At 35.7% G+C, this 18,087-nt stretch overlaps 3 protein-coding genes across 3 annotated transcripts; 1 reads left to right on the forward strand and 2 right to left on the reverse strand.

Annotated features, from left to right (window-relative positions):
• Positions 1-462: 462 nt before the first annotated feature.
• On the reverse strand, positions 463-1,631 carry LOC132047329 (uncharacterized). The gene has a single exon (XM_059438344.1). It carries the CDS (start codon positions 915-917, stop codon positions 705-707), a length of 213 nt encoding a protein of 70 aa, XP_059294327.1. The 5' UTR covers positions 918-1,631; the 3' UTR covers positions 463-704.
• A 2,867-nt stretch (positions 1,632-4,498) lies between these two features.
• Positions 4,499-5,510, forward strand: LOC132048407 (uncharacterized). Its single transcript, XM_059439311.1, has one exon. It carries the CDS (start codon positions 4,936-4,938, stop codon positions 5,143-5,145), a length of 210 nt encoding a protein of 69 aa, XP_059295294.1. The 5' UTR covers positions 4,499-4,935; the 3' UTR covers positions 5,146-5,510.
• Positions 5,511-11,597: 6,087 nt separating this feature from the next.
• Positions 11,598-12,338, reverse strand: LOC132048409 (uncharacterized). Its single transcript, XM_059439312.1, has one exon. The coding sequence runs from the start codon at positions 12,261-12,263 to the stop codon at positions 11,844-11,846; it is 420 nt and encodes a 139-aa protein (XP_059295295.1). The 5' UTR covers positions 12,264-12,338; the 3' UTR covers positions 11,598-11,843.
• Positions 12,339-18,087: the final 5,749 nt, after the last annotated feature.

Raw genomic sequence — 18,087 nt, forward strand, 5'->3', positions numbered from 1 at the left:
AAATAAGAAAAACTAGCAAAGAATGGAAAGGTACTGATTTAGTCGCTAAATTCCCTAAGTAGGTGTTTGGACATGCGATTTGAAACCATGGTTTGAAATGATGATATGAAATCAGCGTTTGGACATGCGAATGAGATGAAATCCCAAATTATCCAAAAAGGCATGATTTGGGATTTCATACCATGATTTCAAATCATATCCAAACAATTGCAGAGTATTCTATGGTAGCACTTAGACGAATTCCAGCGTAGTATCAAGATTGGGGTGCAATATGCAGGGCTCACTTTTCGTGCAATATTTCTTGGACCAAAGATATATGTTCGTATGCTTGATGGACTAGGGACAATTTCATGTATATACACCCATGTTCCCTCATCCATGTAATGGATTGAAAAAAATGGGAAAAAGGAAAAAAAGGAGAGAGATTCTAAATTATGATCATGTAAAATGAATATGATAAAGTGGTCCAAAAACTTGTTGCTTGCATTTGCCGAATTTGGTAAAACATTCATATAGAACGCACAACACTTTGTCAGAGTATTTCAGAAGATCAAACTAGTTCAAAAGAAAAGAAAAACAGAAAGTTTGACAAAAACAAAGAATTCCCCTTCATAAAACCTTTCCAAGAAGAGTTGAGAATTTGGCTGGAGCAGCAGCAGGATGAACAAAGAAAACTTCAATTGCCTTTTTGCCACTTGCCAGTATCAACCGGATCGTATGTGAACGCCAATAGCAACTATCAAGATTGTGTATATACAGAAGAATAAGATGGCATGAACTAGGATGGAAATCCCACTGGTGTCCATGTTCCCGAATTCAATCACCCTATGCCTCGCTGGTAACTGGAATAACAATCCTGGCGATAGTAAGATGAACATTGCAACTGCAACCACCACTGGCCCCCAATCTGCTACCATCTTTATTTCTAGTATCGTGCCTCTCTCTCAAGAAATATTTAACTAGGTACTCAAATTTCTGAGCTTTAAGTTTCTCTCTGTTCCTCAGCTGTTGAAGTTAGTTGTGGTGTTTGCAAAATTGTAGCAGCAGATATACGGCAAATGTAAGTGATTTTGCTTAGTGAAGAAGGAGAAAGGGATATACTAAACTTGAGGGTGAAAAGCAGGGATTTGTGTTTTAAAGGGGAAGAAAGGTATGATACGTGGTAGTGGGGTTTTTTTTTTTGCTTTATGGAAGTCGACAGAAAATACCAACTTTGTGTTTAAGTTTCCGATTATTGAAGAACGCGCAAGCCTTTCTTTTGCCTTTGCTTTACACATTTTATCAAAATAAATTCATGAAGGGAGGAGTCTTTTTCAAAGATTTGGAAAAAAGAAGGTGGTGCGCACGTGGAAAGTAGAGAAAGCCAAGTTTTTGTGCGTTTATATTAGTGCAAAATGATTTGGCTTAAATCTTTGACAACAGTTAGTAATGCAACCTTGGGGAATGATTTGATAGATGAATTCTATTTTAGTTAAATGCTTCGGTTGCTAATCTGTCAAATATGGCAATGTTTAAGTTCCTACTTGTAAAGTGCGTGCCTTTAATTTCTAATTCCTACAATTTATTCTTGGTCCATAACAGATGAAAAGCGCTGGGGAATGCCCACTGTGGACTTGCTCTTTTTTAAACCGCGTCGTGTAAAGAGCCGAAATCATTTCATGCATGACAGAATCTCATGATGGACTAATATTTTTCTTGGCAGGAACTAGCCCTTAAAGAATTAAAGATTTTAACTTATACATACACTCAAATGTTATGTAACCTTTTCTGTAGCAGCTTATTTACCATTTGTTTAAGGTTATCCATCAATATTCAACAAAATAGAGTTACTTGTTATAAGTTGTAACTATCATTTTAATTAGTAACCTCATTATGTACATATTTGTTATACTGATAACGTACAGAACTTAAACTCATCTTTGAAACCTCTAGATTTTAATGCTTACCAATATTATTTTCTTTCTTTTTCGTGCATGCCATTTGCGGTTTTGTCCTTCAAGCTTTCTAACGCAATTGGAAGGGATCTAATACGAGAACGCCCAAGTCAGACGGCACACTGTTTGACATATTGGATTGACGAAATGCAATGTTTGACATATTGGATTGACGAAATGCAATTGGTGGTCTGTAAGTTTTGCCCTTCGCCTGTCTTAGGTTGTGGGTTTGAGCATGTCGGTAAAAAAAAAAAAAAAAAAATCACAAGCGCAGACTTGCAACTTTCTTGGATGTAAGAGCGGGGTGGGCCTTAAGAGCAAAAGTTAAAGACCACCAATTTGAGGGACAAAAATTAAAAACCGCCTCAGCGAAGGACAATCCTGCCAATTGCCCCTTTAATTTTTGCCCTTCGCCTAATACCTTAGGTTCCAGGTTTGAACCCCAGCTCAGTGAAAAAAAGAAGGAATTTCGCAAGACAAAGGTTTGGATTTACAGGCCAAATTTTGCAGATGATTGCAAACTAATACTTATACTAATGGGGCAGAGTTTGCATGCCTGATAGGGCAAAGTTTCCTGCAAACGATGCCTTATCAGGTAGAGTTTGCTAAGGCATAGTTTGCCTGCAAAACTGTACCTTAAGGCATAATTTACAGGCAAACTCTGCCCCATAGGCATAATTTGCATGCAAAGCCTTAAAGCAGAGTTTTGCAAGCAAATTATGCCTGATGGGGCCGACTTTGTAGGCAACCTTTGCCTAGTGATTTTTTTAAAAAAAAATTTCGCCTGAGCGGGGGTTTGAACCTGGGACCCTGAGGTTTTAGGCGAAGGGCAAAAGTTAAATAAGCCAAAAATTAAAGACCACCCCAAAATAAGGGCATTACTGCGAATGACCCGGAAAATTATTGTCTTGGGCCTCTTGAGTAGATAACAGCTTACCATAATGTTTACATTAAATCATATCGATTTTTTATGATTAAGAGAAAATTGAAAAAAAATACATATTAAATAATACTCCGCCGGATCAAAAAAAGAATTCACTTAGCCATTTGCACACCCCTTAAGAAATTACTCACTCCAAAAAAAAATATATGTAAACTGACTAAACTACCCCTAATTAAATAGGCATTGAGATTTGATCACATAACACTTAATAGGGGCAAATCTGGAAAGATAAGGTTAATTGTTTCTTGGTTTAATAAGTGGACACTTTTTTTGACCCAAGAAAAAAAAAACTAAGTGGACGCTTTTTTGATCCGGAGGGAGTAATATTTCTTCCGGATAAAAAAGTGTGTTCACTTAGCCATTTACACATCTATTAACAAAATACTAACTTCTAGACAAAAATAGATAATTTGACCAAAACTGTCCCTAATTAAATATGTATTAGGATTTGATTACATAACACTTAATAGGGGAGAATTTGGAAAAATAACGTTAATTCTTTCTTTATTTGATAAGTGAACACTTGCAAAAAATTGTCCCCTCCTCTTTTCTGGATATTTAGGATCAATTCAGTTATAAAGGATCTATGGGACAATTCCTTAGAAGTATATTTTGTGCTACAGCCCTTCCATGGATAGAAAAGGATCGCATGATCCTTTTTTTCACTTCATTTAGAAGTGTTTGGCCATAAAAAATTCATATCCAGCTTGAATTTGTATTTCAAATTTTAGAAATAATTTATACCTTATTTTTCAACTCACTTTTCACCTTTAAGTTATATTTAAGTACATTTAAAATATGAACATTATTTCAAATATTCATATAAAAAAATACAACCAAACACTACTTCAACTCTAAAATTTCGCTAAAATGAAAAATATGGGCAAACGCTACTTATTTCTCCCTCTCTTCCTTTGTCCTCTTGCTAAGCAAATAAGCATAGTTGAAAGATCGAGAAAATTGCCGAAAGTAAATTGGTGTTTAGCTTATCTAGGCTATTAATAAATGTGGGTTTACAAATAGATCCAAAAATTCCTGGTGAGTGGTGTCCTTGTCATACATCCCACTAATATAGTACCCCCACCAAACTAGACGTTTCCTCTCTTTCTTTCTTGGCAACGTTCTCCATAAGCTAACACCTCTTTTGCTTCTCACTTCTTTTTTCTTCTCACCAGAAATAAATAGCTGTGTGTTAATGGCGGACTGGGGACCAGTGCTCATCGGAGTGGTACTCTTCATACTACTGCAACCTGGGCTTCTGTTTCAGATACCTGGTAATAACCTTACTCTGGAATTTGGGAGCCTGAAGACTAATGGAAAAGCTATTGCTGTTCATACTCTTATTTTCTTTACCCTTTATGCTATTCTCATTCTTGCTGTTCATGTTCACATCTATACTGGCTGATTTCCAGATCTTCTCCAAATACCCCCTTTTATGCCTACCATTTTCACTAATCGAAGTTGTAAGCCCTTTTCTTACTCAAGTTAAGATCTGTTTTTTTTTTTTTTTTTTTTTTGTAATTTTGTTTTCAAGAAGAAAGATTCAGTCTATGAAATGGATTGCTCGCGTTCTATTTAATTTGCCTGCTGTAAGTTTTGCCCAATTATGATGAAAACCCATTTATGTTTGGTTGGGCTGCTATCTTGCTATCTAAACCTGTAAAATTTGCAACTACATTATATTCTTACAATGGCCCAAGCCCACATAGGAGACTGCCGTGCCGTCCAGGAGTAGAGTTGAGATTGTTCTCAATTGTTGCGTGGCCGGCAATCGTGTCATTGCCGTTCGCTATCAACTAATAATGCAAATCGTTATACGAATACTATATTTGTCTGACGGTGCGATTATTTGATTTGTTACGCATTGTCTAGTTTCGCTTGTCCTAAATATGCTGAAATATATAAGCCACGCGGCCACGCCACGGCTCTAGTGATCAAAAATAAAAAGCTGGAAGTTCCATGTCTATTAACTCTTCCAAAATTCTCTGAAGATTATTGGGTTTTCCTTCTTTTCTTCACTTTTCCCTTATCTCCACACGACTAATCACAGTAACAGAGATGTCTGATTGGGGACCAGTTGTAATAGCAGTTGTTCTGTTTGTGCTGTTGAGCCCTGGCCTTCTGTTCCAACTCCCAGGAAACAGCCGGGCCGTAGAGTTTGCCAACTTTCAGACAAGTGGACTCTCCATTTTCATACATACACTTCTCTTTTTTGGCTTCATTACCATCTTCCTTATTGCCATTGGTGTCCATATTTACACCGGCTAGCTTGAATTTATCTCATTTGCTAGTCACTTAGTTACCTTCTTTCAATTAGCATTTGCGAGCCAGTCCTTTCAATTCTTGGTTTGCTAAGAGTTAGGCTTGTTATGGCCTGGGGCTTTAATCCTCTATTACTGCAAGCCGATGTTCTACATATGGCCAGTTCTTCCTAAGCATTTTAATTGTTCTGTTTTTCCTTCATCCATTTTACAGCATTAAGCTCCAATTCTGTATTCATTTATATAGGTCATGGTGTGCTCTGATACTCTTCAATACTAGTACGATATTTTGTGTTTAATTTTGTATCCCATTACAATCATATGCTATGCAATTTGTTTGACTGCTTTAGCAAGAAAACACAAAGATTATCGCACTTGCAAATTTCAGTCAATTAGAGTTGAATGGACAAAGGAAACATGACAGCAGGAGTGTCACAATAAAAAAGCTAGATTGTATCATATATCCGGTTAATAAGATCCTATAGTTGAATGGCCATAGCGATTGATGCTTAAGACAAGAAAAAAATGTATGGCAGGTAGACTTTTAATTTCTCGAATATCCAATTGATCGAGAATGCAGCAATTATTAAAAGATTATCTATATACGGCATTAGTAAAGTGGTTGCATTAGTAAAGTGGTTGTAGGGATTTTTTTTTTTCAAAAAAGTTAAAAATTGAGTGCTGGCAAATGGATGCTTCCAAGTCATCTAGAAATATCACCAGATAACTGGATAAGTAAAAAGAAGATTACTCCTAGCTAGATTACAAACCTTGCGACAAGAATAAAGCAACGGACTTTTTGTGAATGAGACAACAAAAGATGATATGGTCTCTTCTTGAATATTCTTATTATTAAAAATGAAAGAAAAGTAGTAACTACCTAGTGAATTTCTTTTTCTCACCATAGACAAAGCTGGGGATTGAAATGTGATTTTCTCGCAGCACCTAGGCCCTTTATATGCCTAAAGTTTTAACTTTTTGATATACACATTAAGCTCTTTGTTTTCAAATTAAATACAAATCAAACTTACTCGGGTATCTAGACCTAAGTAACCGAATAACCTTAAAAATAAATAAATTAAAGTGAAAACATATATCACTTAATCATAGTTAAATATAAAAAAGTGTATATGTAAGACACATGTTGAAAGGGTTGGTTTTTCGTCTTGTGATAGAAAATCCATGTAACAATTTTAGTTGGATGATTTCTATTATTTGGAGCCAAAGGATGATTTACTTGGAGCCAACGGATGCATTGCTTGGAGCCAACGGATGCATTGCTTGGAGCCAAAGATGTGGAGGAGAATTGAAATGCCATGTAGCACACTTGGAGCCCAAGTCATTTTATGCATATAAAATGAGAGGCTATTCTTCTTTGTTCATCATCCCAAAATTCATACAATCCTTTGTAGTGAGTAGAGAGTTGAGAGAACAATTCTCTTAAGTGTAATTGGGAAATCTCCCCTTTCTTTGTTAATAATAAAAAAGGCAACTGTTCTTTGGTGGACGTAGGATCATTTTGATCCGAACCACGTTAAATCTTGTATTCTTTCTTTTACGTTTCGGTAACAACAACTTGGTATCGGAGCGTTAGGAATCTTTGAAGATCCTAGGAGGAAGAACAAGCAAAGATGATTTCCATGAAGTTTGAAATCGATAGATTCGATGGACGCAACAACTTCAATATCCGGAAGATCCGGATGATGGCGTTATAACGGAGGAAAGGTTCGATTCATGCTATTGACGGAAAGTATCCGATGGTACATCGGCTTCCGAGGAGAAGATTGAAGGAGATGCGTTGAGTGTAATCCAATCGTCCCTATGACTTAACGTGCTTTGTGAACTGAGTACAAGTATCGAAAAGACGACCAAGCAGTTATGGGACAAGCCACAAGGGCTTTACCAGGACCGATCGGTGACAACAAGGATGTTATTACAACGGCGTCTTCACACATTTAAGATGGGGTCAGGTACTTCGTTACAAAATCATTTAGACGCGTTCAATAAACTTGTCATGGACTTATAGATTGCAGGAATTAAAAAGGACGAGGAGGCGCTTGCATGTGCTTTGCTATTTTCATTGACTTCAGGATATTGTGATATCGAGAATTCAATGATGTATAGCAAGGAGCCTATCAACCTTGAGCAAGTGCGGCAAGCACTTAACTCTAGTGATGTGAGGAGACATTTTGAAAGAGACAGAGATGATCAAGCAAGTGGGCTCTTTGTGAGAGGCCGGACTAGCCAACAGGGAAGGAGCAAATCAAAGTCTCGTGTGAACAAGAAAAATGCAGATTGTTGGGGCTGCGGCAAGAAGGGGCACTTTGAACGAGATTGTCCACTGTCAAAGTCCAAGGAAAAGGCGAGTGCATCCACAGTTGAACAGGTACATGATTCTGATAATGATTATGTACTTACAACATCAAACAATAATAGAAGTTATGGAAACAAATGGGTATTAGACTACCTTGTACTTTGCATATTTCGTTCCGAAGAGATTGGTTTTAGCAGCTATAAGAATAGTGGAGGAACTATAGTAATAGGCAATAATGCAACTTGTGCAATAGTTGGCATTGGCTCAGTTCGGGTTCGCTTCCATGATGGAGCCGTAAGGACTATTACACAAGTCTGTCATGTTCCTGATTTGAAGAAGAATTTGATCTCCCTGGGTACTCTGGATGTACAAGGCTATAGGTACATGAGCGAAGGAGGAACTATGAAGGTGACCAAAGGTTCTTTAGTCATGCTGAAAGGAAAGCTGGAGGATAGCCTTTACACATTGGCAGGAAACACCATTGTTAGATCTGCAAATGCGTTTACAGTGCAGTTATCTAATGATGACAAGGCAAGATTATGGCACATGAGATTGGGTCATATGAGCGCACGTGGACTAGAGATGTTGAGCAACCGTAACCTTTTGAAAGGTGAGAAGATCAGCACACTTGAATTTTGTGAGCACTGCGTTCTATGGAAGCAAAAGAAAGTCAGCTTTAGCACTGGCAAGCACAAGACAGGAGGGGTGCTAGACTATATCCATTCAGATTTATGGGGTCCCTCTAAATTTCCATCTAAGGGCGGAAAGAGGTATCTTCTCACTTTTATTGATGATTTCTCACAAAAGGTTTGGCTGCATTTTCTGAAGGAGAAAAGTGATGCTTTTGAAGCATTTAAAGAGTGGAAGATTTTGGTTGAGAATCAAATGGAACGAAAAATTAAACATTTTCGCACAGACAATGGCTTGGAGTTTTGCAGTGAAGAGTTTAATGATTTCTGCAAGGTTCATGGCATCTCAAGACATCGGACTGTCAGGCACACCCCACAGTAGAATGGAGTTGTCGAGAGGATGAAGAAAACTCTTCTTGAAAAGGCTTGTTGTACGCTCCTACAAGCCAAAATGTCCAAAGTATTTTGGGCTGAAGCATTTCACACTGCAGCTCATATTGTCAATTGATCTCCAGCATCGGCGATTGACTTTAAGACTCCGAATGAGGTATGGTCAGGTGAACCCTCTAACTATTCATATTTACGAGTATTTGGGTGTCCAGCTTATTATCATATTAATGAAGGAAAGCTTGAACCAACGGCCAAGAAGGCCATATTCGTAGGGTATGTGGATGGAGCAAAAGGGTACAAACTTTGGTGTTTGTCTTTACTCAAATTTATAGTTAGTAGAGAAGTTGCCTTTAACGAATCCTCTGTACTTGATCCCCGTAAAGTTTCCGTGGAGTTTTCAGGAAACGAGAACAACGAGCAGGTGCAGCTTCCGGTGGAGCTTACCAAGGAAAAGGATCAAGAGACTCAGGTTAAAGATTAGTCAAAAGATGTAGATCTTGAAGAACTTACTGTCAATGAACCATAACACAATTGCGAAGGGAAGGGAGAAGAGGCAGATACGAAGACCGGAACGCCTTATAGATCAAGCAAACCTAATTGCATTTATGTTCGTATCTGCAGAAGAAGAGATTAAAGATCTTGAGCCTCCTCGTATGTTGCAGCAACTTCTTGCAAGGATGCTGCACAATAGCGGTTAGCCATGACTGAAGAGATAGAGTCTCTTGACAGGAATCAGACATGGGTCTTAGTGAAAAGGCAAAAGGGAAAGAGGACGGAGTTGGATGCAAATGGGTCTACGGAAAGAAGAAATTCCGGAAGTGGAAGATGCAAGGTTCGAGCGAGATTGGTTGCAAAGGGTTTCGGTCGAAGGAGGGAATTGACTACATGAGATTTTCTCTCGGTCGTGAAGCATAGCTTAATTCGCGTGCTCCTAGCATTTGTTGCACAATTTGACTTGGAGCTTCAACAGCTTGATGTTAAAACTGCTTTCTTACATGGTGATCTAGAAGAGACAATCTATATGGATCAGGTTGAAGGTTTCCTAGCTGAGGGAAAAGAAGATCATGTATGCCAACTAAAGAAGTCTTTGTATGGTTTGAAGCAATCCCACTGCAGACGATGGTACAAAAGGTTTGATGCATTCATAACTACACATGAATTCTCAAGGAGTGCATTTGATAGTTGTGTGTATCACAAGAAGATGTCTGGTAACTCAATGATTTATTTACTATTATATGTTGATAATATGCTTATTGCTGCTAACAACATTACAGAGATAAATGCTTTAAAGAAACTGTTAAGTATGGAATTTGACATGAAGGATTTGGGAGCTGCAAAGAAAATTCTTGGTATGGAGATTTCAAGAGAAGACGGTGTTGTACATCTTTCTCAGAAGAGGTACATTGAAAGGGTTCTCGAGAGATTCAATATGCATATGTGCAAGCCTGTAAGTACACCGTTAGCTCCTCATTTTAAACTTTCAGAGTTACAAATGTCTTAGTCGGAAGACGAGGTGGAACATATGTCAAAGGTTCCTTATGCCAGCGCAGTTGGTAGCATTATGTATGCTATGGTATGCACACGTCCAGATATTGCTCAATCTGTAAGTGTGGTAAGCAGATACATGTCCAACCCAGGAAAGAGGCATTGGGAAGCTGTCAAGTGGATATTGAGATATCTCAAGGGATCTTCTGATGTTGGTCTGACATTTCAAAAAGGCGGTGGAGGTATTTTAATTCTCGGTTATGCGGATTCTGACTATGCAGGGGATCTTGACAGAAGGAGGTCCACAACTGGATACATCTTTACTCTTGTTGGCGGTCGTTAGTTGGAAATCGACTGCGGTCGATTGTCGCTTTGTCTACGACAGAAGCAGAATACATGGCGACGAAAGACAGTGAAAGAAGCTATCTGGTTGAAAGGTTTGGTGGCGGAATTGAGTTTGGTTCAGCAAGAATCAACCTTTAGATGTAATAGTCAGAGTGCTATTCACCTGATAAAAAATCAGAGATTTCATGAGCGCACTAAACACATTGATGTCAGATTTCATTTTATTGGAGATGTTGTTGAAGAGGGAACTATCAAGGTCGTGAAGGTTATCACAGACGATAACGCTGTAGACATGTTGACCAAGATAGTCCCGCTCGCTAAGTTTGCACACTGCAAGGATTTAGCGGGAGTACGCATCAACTGATGCAACTCTGAGAGAACAGTTGTTAGGTGGAGGTGGTATGTTCAACAATGGTTTGATTCTTTTTGTTTCTTACAACGGGGTTGCCCAGTAAGCTTAGAAGTTTTGGCCGGAGTTGTTCATATGGATGCTCGTGACGCAAATCAAGGTGGAGATTGAAAGAGTTGGTTTTTTGTCTTGTGATAGAAAATCCATGTGACAGTTTTAGTTGGATGATTTCTATTACTTGGAGCCAAAGAATGCATTGCTTGGAGCCAAAGAATGCATTGCTTGGAGCCAAAGATGTGAAGGAGAATTGAAATGCCGTGTAGCACACTTGGAGCCCAAGTCATTTTATGCCTATAAAATGAGAGGCAATTCTTCTTTGTTCATCATCCCAAAATTCATACAATCCTTTGTAGTGAGTAGTGAGTTGAGAGAGCAATTCTCTTAAGTGTAATTGGGAAATCTCCCCATTCTTTGTTAATAATAAAAAGGCAACTGTTCTCTGGTGGGCGTAGGATCATTTTGATCTGAACCACGTTAAATCTTGTGTTCTTTCTTTTACGTTTCCGCTAACACATGTCTTATATTCATTAAGTTGACGTAAATATTTGATGCAGGTAGTTAAGTTTTTAGAACGTCATCCTTTCTTGAAAATATTCAAATCAATCACATCAAAATTAAACACTCGTAAAGTTGTAGCAGCAGTAAGCCACTGAAAATGCATTTCTGAGAATATATACGTCACATTATATTGCATGCCGAATAAAGGGAAAAGTGGGATGATTTTGATAGAGTAGAAACAAATTAAACGGCAGCATTATCACCAATTCAAATTGCAAGTCGAACAACTAATTAATTGCCATTTCTCTCTTGAAATTTTATCTAAGTCACCGTGATTAGGCTTGTAAAACGTGCTTAATTAAAAGGTACATAACGATCAAGGACCACAGTTATGAGGCATGCGATGTTTTATTTACTACAACAAAACCAACTACTTATAAGTTGTGTATCAAATGATTTGTATGATGAAGTATCTACTACATGATTAACAGTAATTAGCTAGTAACTCAAGATCAATGCCGTAACGGTTAACTGATCCCTTGCCCGAATGTATAGCAAGTGCCAAAGGCGCTGTTTGTAATCATTATTCAAGGCTGAATCTGCAACACTTCGTTAAGCTGCGGTTTCTTTCTGAATTAACAAGTGCGTTCAAGTTTGAAACGCTCCTGAACACATGATATGTAGTTCGCAGCCTTTATATCGACGCTTTCGTCTCCATAAGATTTGTCCATCTTGGCATAATAATTATTTCCAGTATTAGTACCATTAGAGTGCGTACTCTGCGGTGGAATGTAATAAGAAACTTTTGGCTTCAACGGAGGTGCAGATTTCTCCTGGTTCATTATAATGATGCTATTTGGATTGTAAGGAACAAGCTTTTCCTTTGGCTGATGATGATGAAGATGAAGATGATAAACAGTTCGAGGACCGTCCTCCGAGCTGTAATAATAATTAGTTGGTGATGTGGTGGGCTTCGCAGGTGCTGCTGCTCGGTATAAAGACTTCACCAGTTTCCCTTTGATGAACCCTGTTCTTCGCTTGCGGCTCGACTCCATTAATTTCTTGTGTTTGTGGGTAAAAGGGTTTTACAAGACTAGCTAGATGTGGTAATAATACAGCTAGATATTGGACTGAGTTGTGAGTGGCGAGATGAGAGGAGGGAGAGGGGTATATATAGAGAGAGTTTTAACTTCTACACACTAACGATATAAAAGAATTTCACCTAAAAGATAACTATAAATAGGGCTGTTCACGGTTTTGGTTAAAACCAAAACCAAATTGAAAATTTAACCAAACCGAATAAAAAAACCGACATTTAATTTGGTTTGGTTTGATTTGGTTTTAAATTTTAAAAACCGATAATATTTGGTTTAGTTATGGTTCTATTAAAAAATAACCGAATAAATAACCGAACCAAACCGATAAATTATATACATAAATTTTATATAATTATTTATATGTGTAATATTAGTTTTTCATAAATAATTATAAATATTTTAAACCTTTTAATCATTAATTTGATTTTTGATCTACTTATTTCACATGATTGTTTAAGTCCCATGTTTTTAAGAATATGTCCAAGCTCATGTCTTTAAGTCTTTTAACTCTTTTAAGTGGTAAGTGTAAACCTACTAACAGAAGCTCACATTAGAGTCTAATGTCTTTAACTTAAATTTTTAGCCTTTCTTTGTCAGCTATTTGATTTTAGGTTGTTTCTTCTTTCTTTTTTTCGAATTTATACCTTTATTTTTTCTTGTCTGTATGGGTCCTAAACTTCTAATATTTTTCATATGAAAAGGACGAGAGGTTGTAGATTTGGAGGTTCCTATAGAAGATCTTGAACATCAGCATTTGTTGCAACTCAAGCACATGGTAATGCCCTAATACTTCTTCTGTGGGTAATCCTCCTAAAAAGTAGAAAAGAACAACTCAGCCTTGGGGATAATGATCGAAAAACATCTGAAGTTTGGGATCATTACACAAAGTTTTTTTTAATAAAATGGGAGAATTGAGGGCAAAATGCAAGTATTGCCCCAAATTTTGGGATCATTACGCAAAGTTTTTTTATTTCATATATTTTCATTTTAATTTTAGGTAGTCTTTATGTTTAATTACTATGTATGTTTGTAACAACTAAAAGCATATATGCTCTACTTTATTTACAGGTATGTGTATTAAGATGACCAAAACGGTGCAGCCACTATTAAGTTAGTTTTTAGAATAGTTAGTTTTTAGCTCTATATGTAATAGTTTAGCAACTTTGGGTAACTTGAGTATTGCACTATCACTAATAGTGAAAATGTTTCTATGATGTATGTTCCACCTTAAACTATAAATAAAAGTTATCGTTTGAACCAAAGAAAAGACATGTCTTTTTTAACTTTTTAATGTTTTACTGATAAGTCTCATGGTTGCTAGTTATAAGCCGAAAAATCAAACCAAACCGGTGGTTATTATTTCATTTGGTTTGGTTATAGTTTTATACATTTAAAAACCGACTAAATTGGTTTGGTTATGGTTTTAATCAATAACCAACCCAAACCGAACCATGAACACCCCTAACTATAATGAATGTTCATAAAAACTAAAATTTGTAACTTAAAATAAAAAATTAGATCGAATTGTTATAACGGGTTAAAATGCAACTATAATGTAAACATTTTTATCTTATCAGTATACATAAGCTAAATTCACATAGACGTGTATATACACACACGATATATAAAAATTTAAATTAGGAATTGAGTACGCAGCTTGCATATGCAATTTGCTTTACGAGTAGATATGAAGATGGACTTGAAGCACCAATTAGGTATGTAGTTATGTACTATTGTTCTTTTAGCTATATCCATCTGTCTCCGCTTAATATCTCAACTTTTTTTCTTTTTGTCTTGGAATATTTCTTTAACTATGTTGTTGTGACATACTTTGATTATCTGGTGATAACATAAATGAACGATTCCCTATTCCAAATCTATAACACGATCCTTTTTAAGTGGACAAACTTTTGAATGTGTTGTCAATTGTGAGCGGATGCCCTGAATAAGACCCGTTTTTAAGTACCAACATTACAACATATCCTACAATGTATATGGACTTGATACACAAAAAAAAAAAAAAATTGTACAATCAGGCAAGAAGGGATCAGTTAATAAACACCTAACTTGTTACCACTATTACAATACTACTACCATTTAAATACAATAATAGTGTAAAAATCTTTATATTGCTAGTGTATACAATATAACTCCAATCGGTTATATCCGTAGTGATCGGTAGGAGATTCCGCGAGAATAAGTAATCATACACAGCATAGTGTAGATAGAATGAAGAATTAATTGAGGTTTTTCTTAATTCTTAATTTCTTATGTGATCTTTCGAAACAGCTACGTAATTTACTACTGCATCTTGAATAAGTTCATTAACGCGTCGAATATGTCTTTAAAATGCTTTGCTTTATAATGATGTGGTTTTGACATTATTTCAACAAAGACAGCCTGATGATTTTGCGTGAGCGAGCTTGGGCATAAAATCACACGTGACGCAATTGTTTTTCTAATTTTAGTTGCGAGGAATATATAATGGATAAGGACAGTGTCTCTGTCAGCAATTCCCACCCTTCACTCACTGCTGAGGCATTTAATTCCGAGATATTGAGGTACAGCTATAATGCTGCTGCATCCGTATGCATATATGGTACGGCCTTTCTGGCAATTGAAAGAACTAGCCTATTATTAAGTTTACATTTCATAGCACATCTATTCATCCCTCATCTAATTTGCAATTTCAAAATCACTATATATACCAATTTCGTTCATAAATCTTTTTTTTTTTTTTTTAATTCCACTAAATTGTTTACAGCTTGCTAGTCGAATGATACAACACTCGCACAGGATATGACGAAACATTATGAATTTTTCTATTAGCAATATATATCGAAAAATAGCATGACGTACCTTTCTATCATTCATTTGTACTGAAGAATAAGATCTGCTAGAGATTACCCCTATTGCAACTAGGGCATCAAACTAAGTTAAATGTCATATGTAGAACGAATAATTAAGTGCATGTTTAGATTTATGCAATACTAGGGTTAGGTTACCAATTCAGAATTTGTTCCCTAACTAGAGAATCATATAGTAATTCATAAAAGGTATATTATTTTTCAGGTGGTGTAGCCAGTTCTATACGGTTAAGGATACTAGTTCATAATGGGGTTGCAAGTGGGCATGCACTTGTTTGCTTTATACACTTTTATTTCTTCCTGAATGGTTTGCTTTACTCGGACATGTACAACACACTGATCAAAAAGATTTCTACAACCTAAAAGTAAAAATTACGAACTTTGAAAAATAGTTAATTTAAATGCTAATAATCTTTAGGTCTTATCGATTCTGATTATCTTATGGGGTCAATTATCTTTGCGTATTCCATGCATGTCCTACCCCTATTATTTTACCCTCAAATAATTTTTTTACCCACTAAAATAACTCAATCATCCAATTTTTTTTTTCAAAAAATAATATGGATAATTTTTCCAAAAAAAATAAAAATAATTTCAGACTAGTTTGGCCGGAAAAAAAAATTGGGTCGGATTGAGTTATTTTAGTGGGTAAAAAAATTATTTGAGGGTAAAATAATTTTGAAGGGCTGGGATGATGCCACGTGGCAATAGTTACACAGAAGGGTATAATTGACCCCATAGTATAACTGTAAGGGTATAATTGGCCCTAAAGTATAACGAAGGGCTATTTTTTAAAGTTCGTTGTAATTTTGGCCCTTTTCCGTTTCTACAACACACTGATCAAAAAGATTTCTAGTAGGAGTATAATATATAGGGTGCTGCTATTTGGCACAACCCAAAATGGCACAATCCTATTAAAAATTCCTAATTACTCTTAATGAAGATTTGGCTCCAATAAGTGATATTTCCCTTCAAAAAATTTTCCTTCAAGACAAAGCAATTATTACACATAACATGCTTAAGCTTTTCATTCTTTCAATACCTAGAACTCATAAATTTATCTCTCTCTACTATTTTTATACAATTTATACATACATAGCATGGACCAGAAAGCTTTTTGGTAGGCTTCTTAGCTGATATTTGTTTTTTGTTTGTTGTTTTAAGACTCTTTTGTTTTACGTTTCTTTTTGTTTGGTTTCTAATAAAATATCCACTAAGTCTACTTAGTGGTTTGTTTAAAAAAAAAAAAAATTATATATACACCTAATTTAGTTATTTGGTCAACCTATATATACGGTCTATCAATACAAACTACAAATTAATGTACCCTATAAATATCGTTTAAACAATATAAAAAAAAGTCCTAAATTACATACAAAAATTGTCTAATTTTTTGACGAAATTGCATTTATTTTATATAAAAAATGATTGAATTGAATAAAAATTTAGTAAAAATATTTACTCAATCCTATGTAATATTTAGCTAAATTGAAGTAATTCAACATTTCAATTACAGCCAATCATAGTGTTGATTGCTTGTTTCATCCAGTTTTTGTCATTTTTTTAAAAATTGATTGAATTAAATTAAAACTTGCTAATTGTTCCTCATTTATATCTAATACTTATCTAAATTCTTGCTAGAATAAATTTTTAATTCAAAGTCAACAATAGTGTGACTACTTGTTAAACCCGCTATTTTTTTTTTTTTTTTAAATTGATTGAAGTAAATCGAAAATTGCTAATTGTTATTCAATTCTATCTAATACTTAGCTAAATTGAGATAATTCAATGTTTCCATTAAAGTCAACTCGGTGTTGACTAATTGTTACATTCACTATTTTTTTATTTTCTTAAATTAATTTAATTAAATCAAAGACTTACAAAATATTTATTCGATCCAATCCTATCTAATGCTCAACAAATTGAGATAATTCAATGTTCTAATTAAAGCTAATCACAATGTCAACTACTTGTTACAATCATTATTTTTTATAAAAAGTTGATTGAATTAAATTAAAGAGAAAAGACATGTTTTAACACTAATTAGGGGAAAACTCACTTTAATGCCCAACTTAACTTCTATTTATTTACCCCCCTTAACAACTTACGTTTCAATTGTTTGCCACCCTAAAAAATAATACCACTCTCACAATGGGAGGTGTATTACACTCGCGCCACGTCATTGCCACGTCAATGCCACGTCTGCCACGCGTTAATCACATCATTGCCATGTCAAAATTACCAACACATCATTTTTTGTTTTTCCTTTTATTATTATTTTTCTTTCTCTTTCTTCTTCTTTCTCTCTCATCCTCACCCTACTTTTATCAACCACCATGGAATATCTATAGACGCGCGCCGCGCGCCGCAAAAAATTGAACGAGTGCCTTAAAAAAAATTCATCACCATCATCTTTAACCCACACCCACCACCACCACCATCATCTCCCCCACCAAATTTCATCAAATTCCTTAAAAGAAAAAAAAATCACCACCACCATCTTTAACCCACATCCACAACCACTACCATTTCTAGCAAACCCATTTCTTCTACCACCATTATTAGCAAACTCATTTCTTCCATAACTTTATTTTTGAAAGAAAATCAAAATACCCACATCTACAACCACCACCATTTCTAGCAAACTCCATTTCTTCTTACCACCATTATTAGTAAACCCATTTCTTTCATAACTTTATTTTTGAAAGAAAATCAAAATACCCACATCCGCAACCACTACCATTTCTAGCAAACCCATTTCTTCCACCACCATTATTAGCAAATTTCTTCCATAACTTTATTTTTGAAAGAAAATTAAAATCAAAATCAAAATCAAAATCAAAAAATCAAAAAATGGTGAAAATGAAAAAAAAGAAGAAGCGATTTTGGGGGGGGGGGGGGGGGGAGGGCCACTG

This window comes from Lycium ferocissimum, chromosome 2, assembly GCF_029784015.1.
Source record: "Lycium ferocissimum isolate CSIRO_LF1 chromosome 2, AGI_CSIRO_Lferr_CH_V1, whole genome shotgun sequence".
Lineage (NCBI taxonomy): Eukaryota > Viridiplantae > Streptophyta > Magnoliopsida > Solanales > Solanaceae > Lycium > Lycium ferocissimum.

Bases quoted from the DNA above. Each gene is read 5' to 3' on its own strand.
- LOC132048407 (XM_059439311.1), top strand. From the start codon at position 4,936: ATGTCTGATTGGGGACCAGTTGTAATAGCAGTTGTTCTGTTTGTGCTG.
- LOC132048409 (XM_059439312.1), bottom strand. From the start codon at position 12,263: ATGGAGTCGAGCCGCAAGCGAAGAACAGGGTTCATCAAAGGGAAACTG.
- LOC132047329 (XM_059438344.1), bottom strand. From the start codon at position 917: ATGGTAGCAGATTGGGGGCCAGTGGTGGTTGCAGTTGCAATGTTCATC.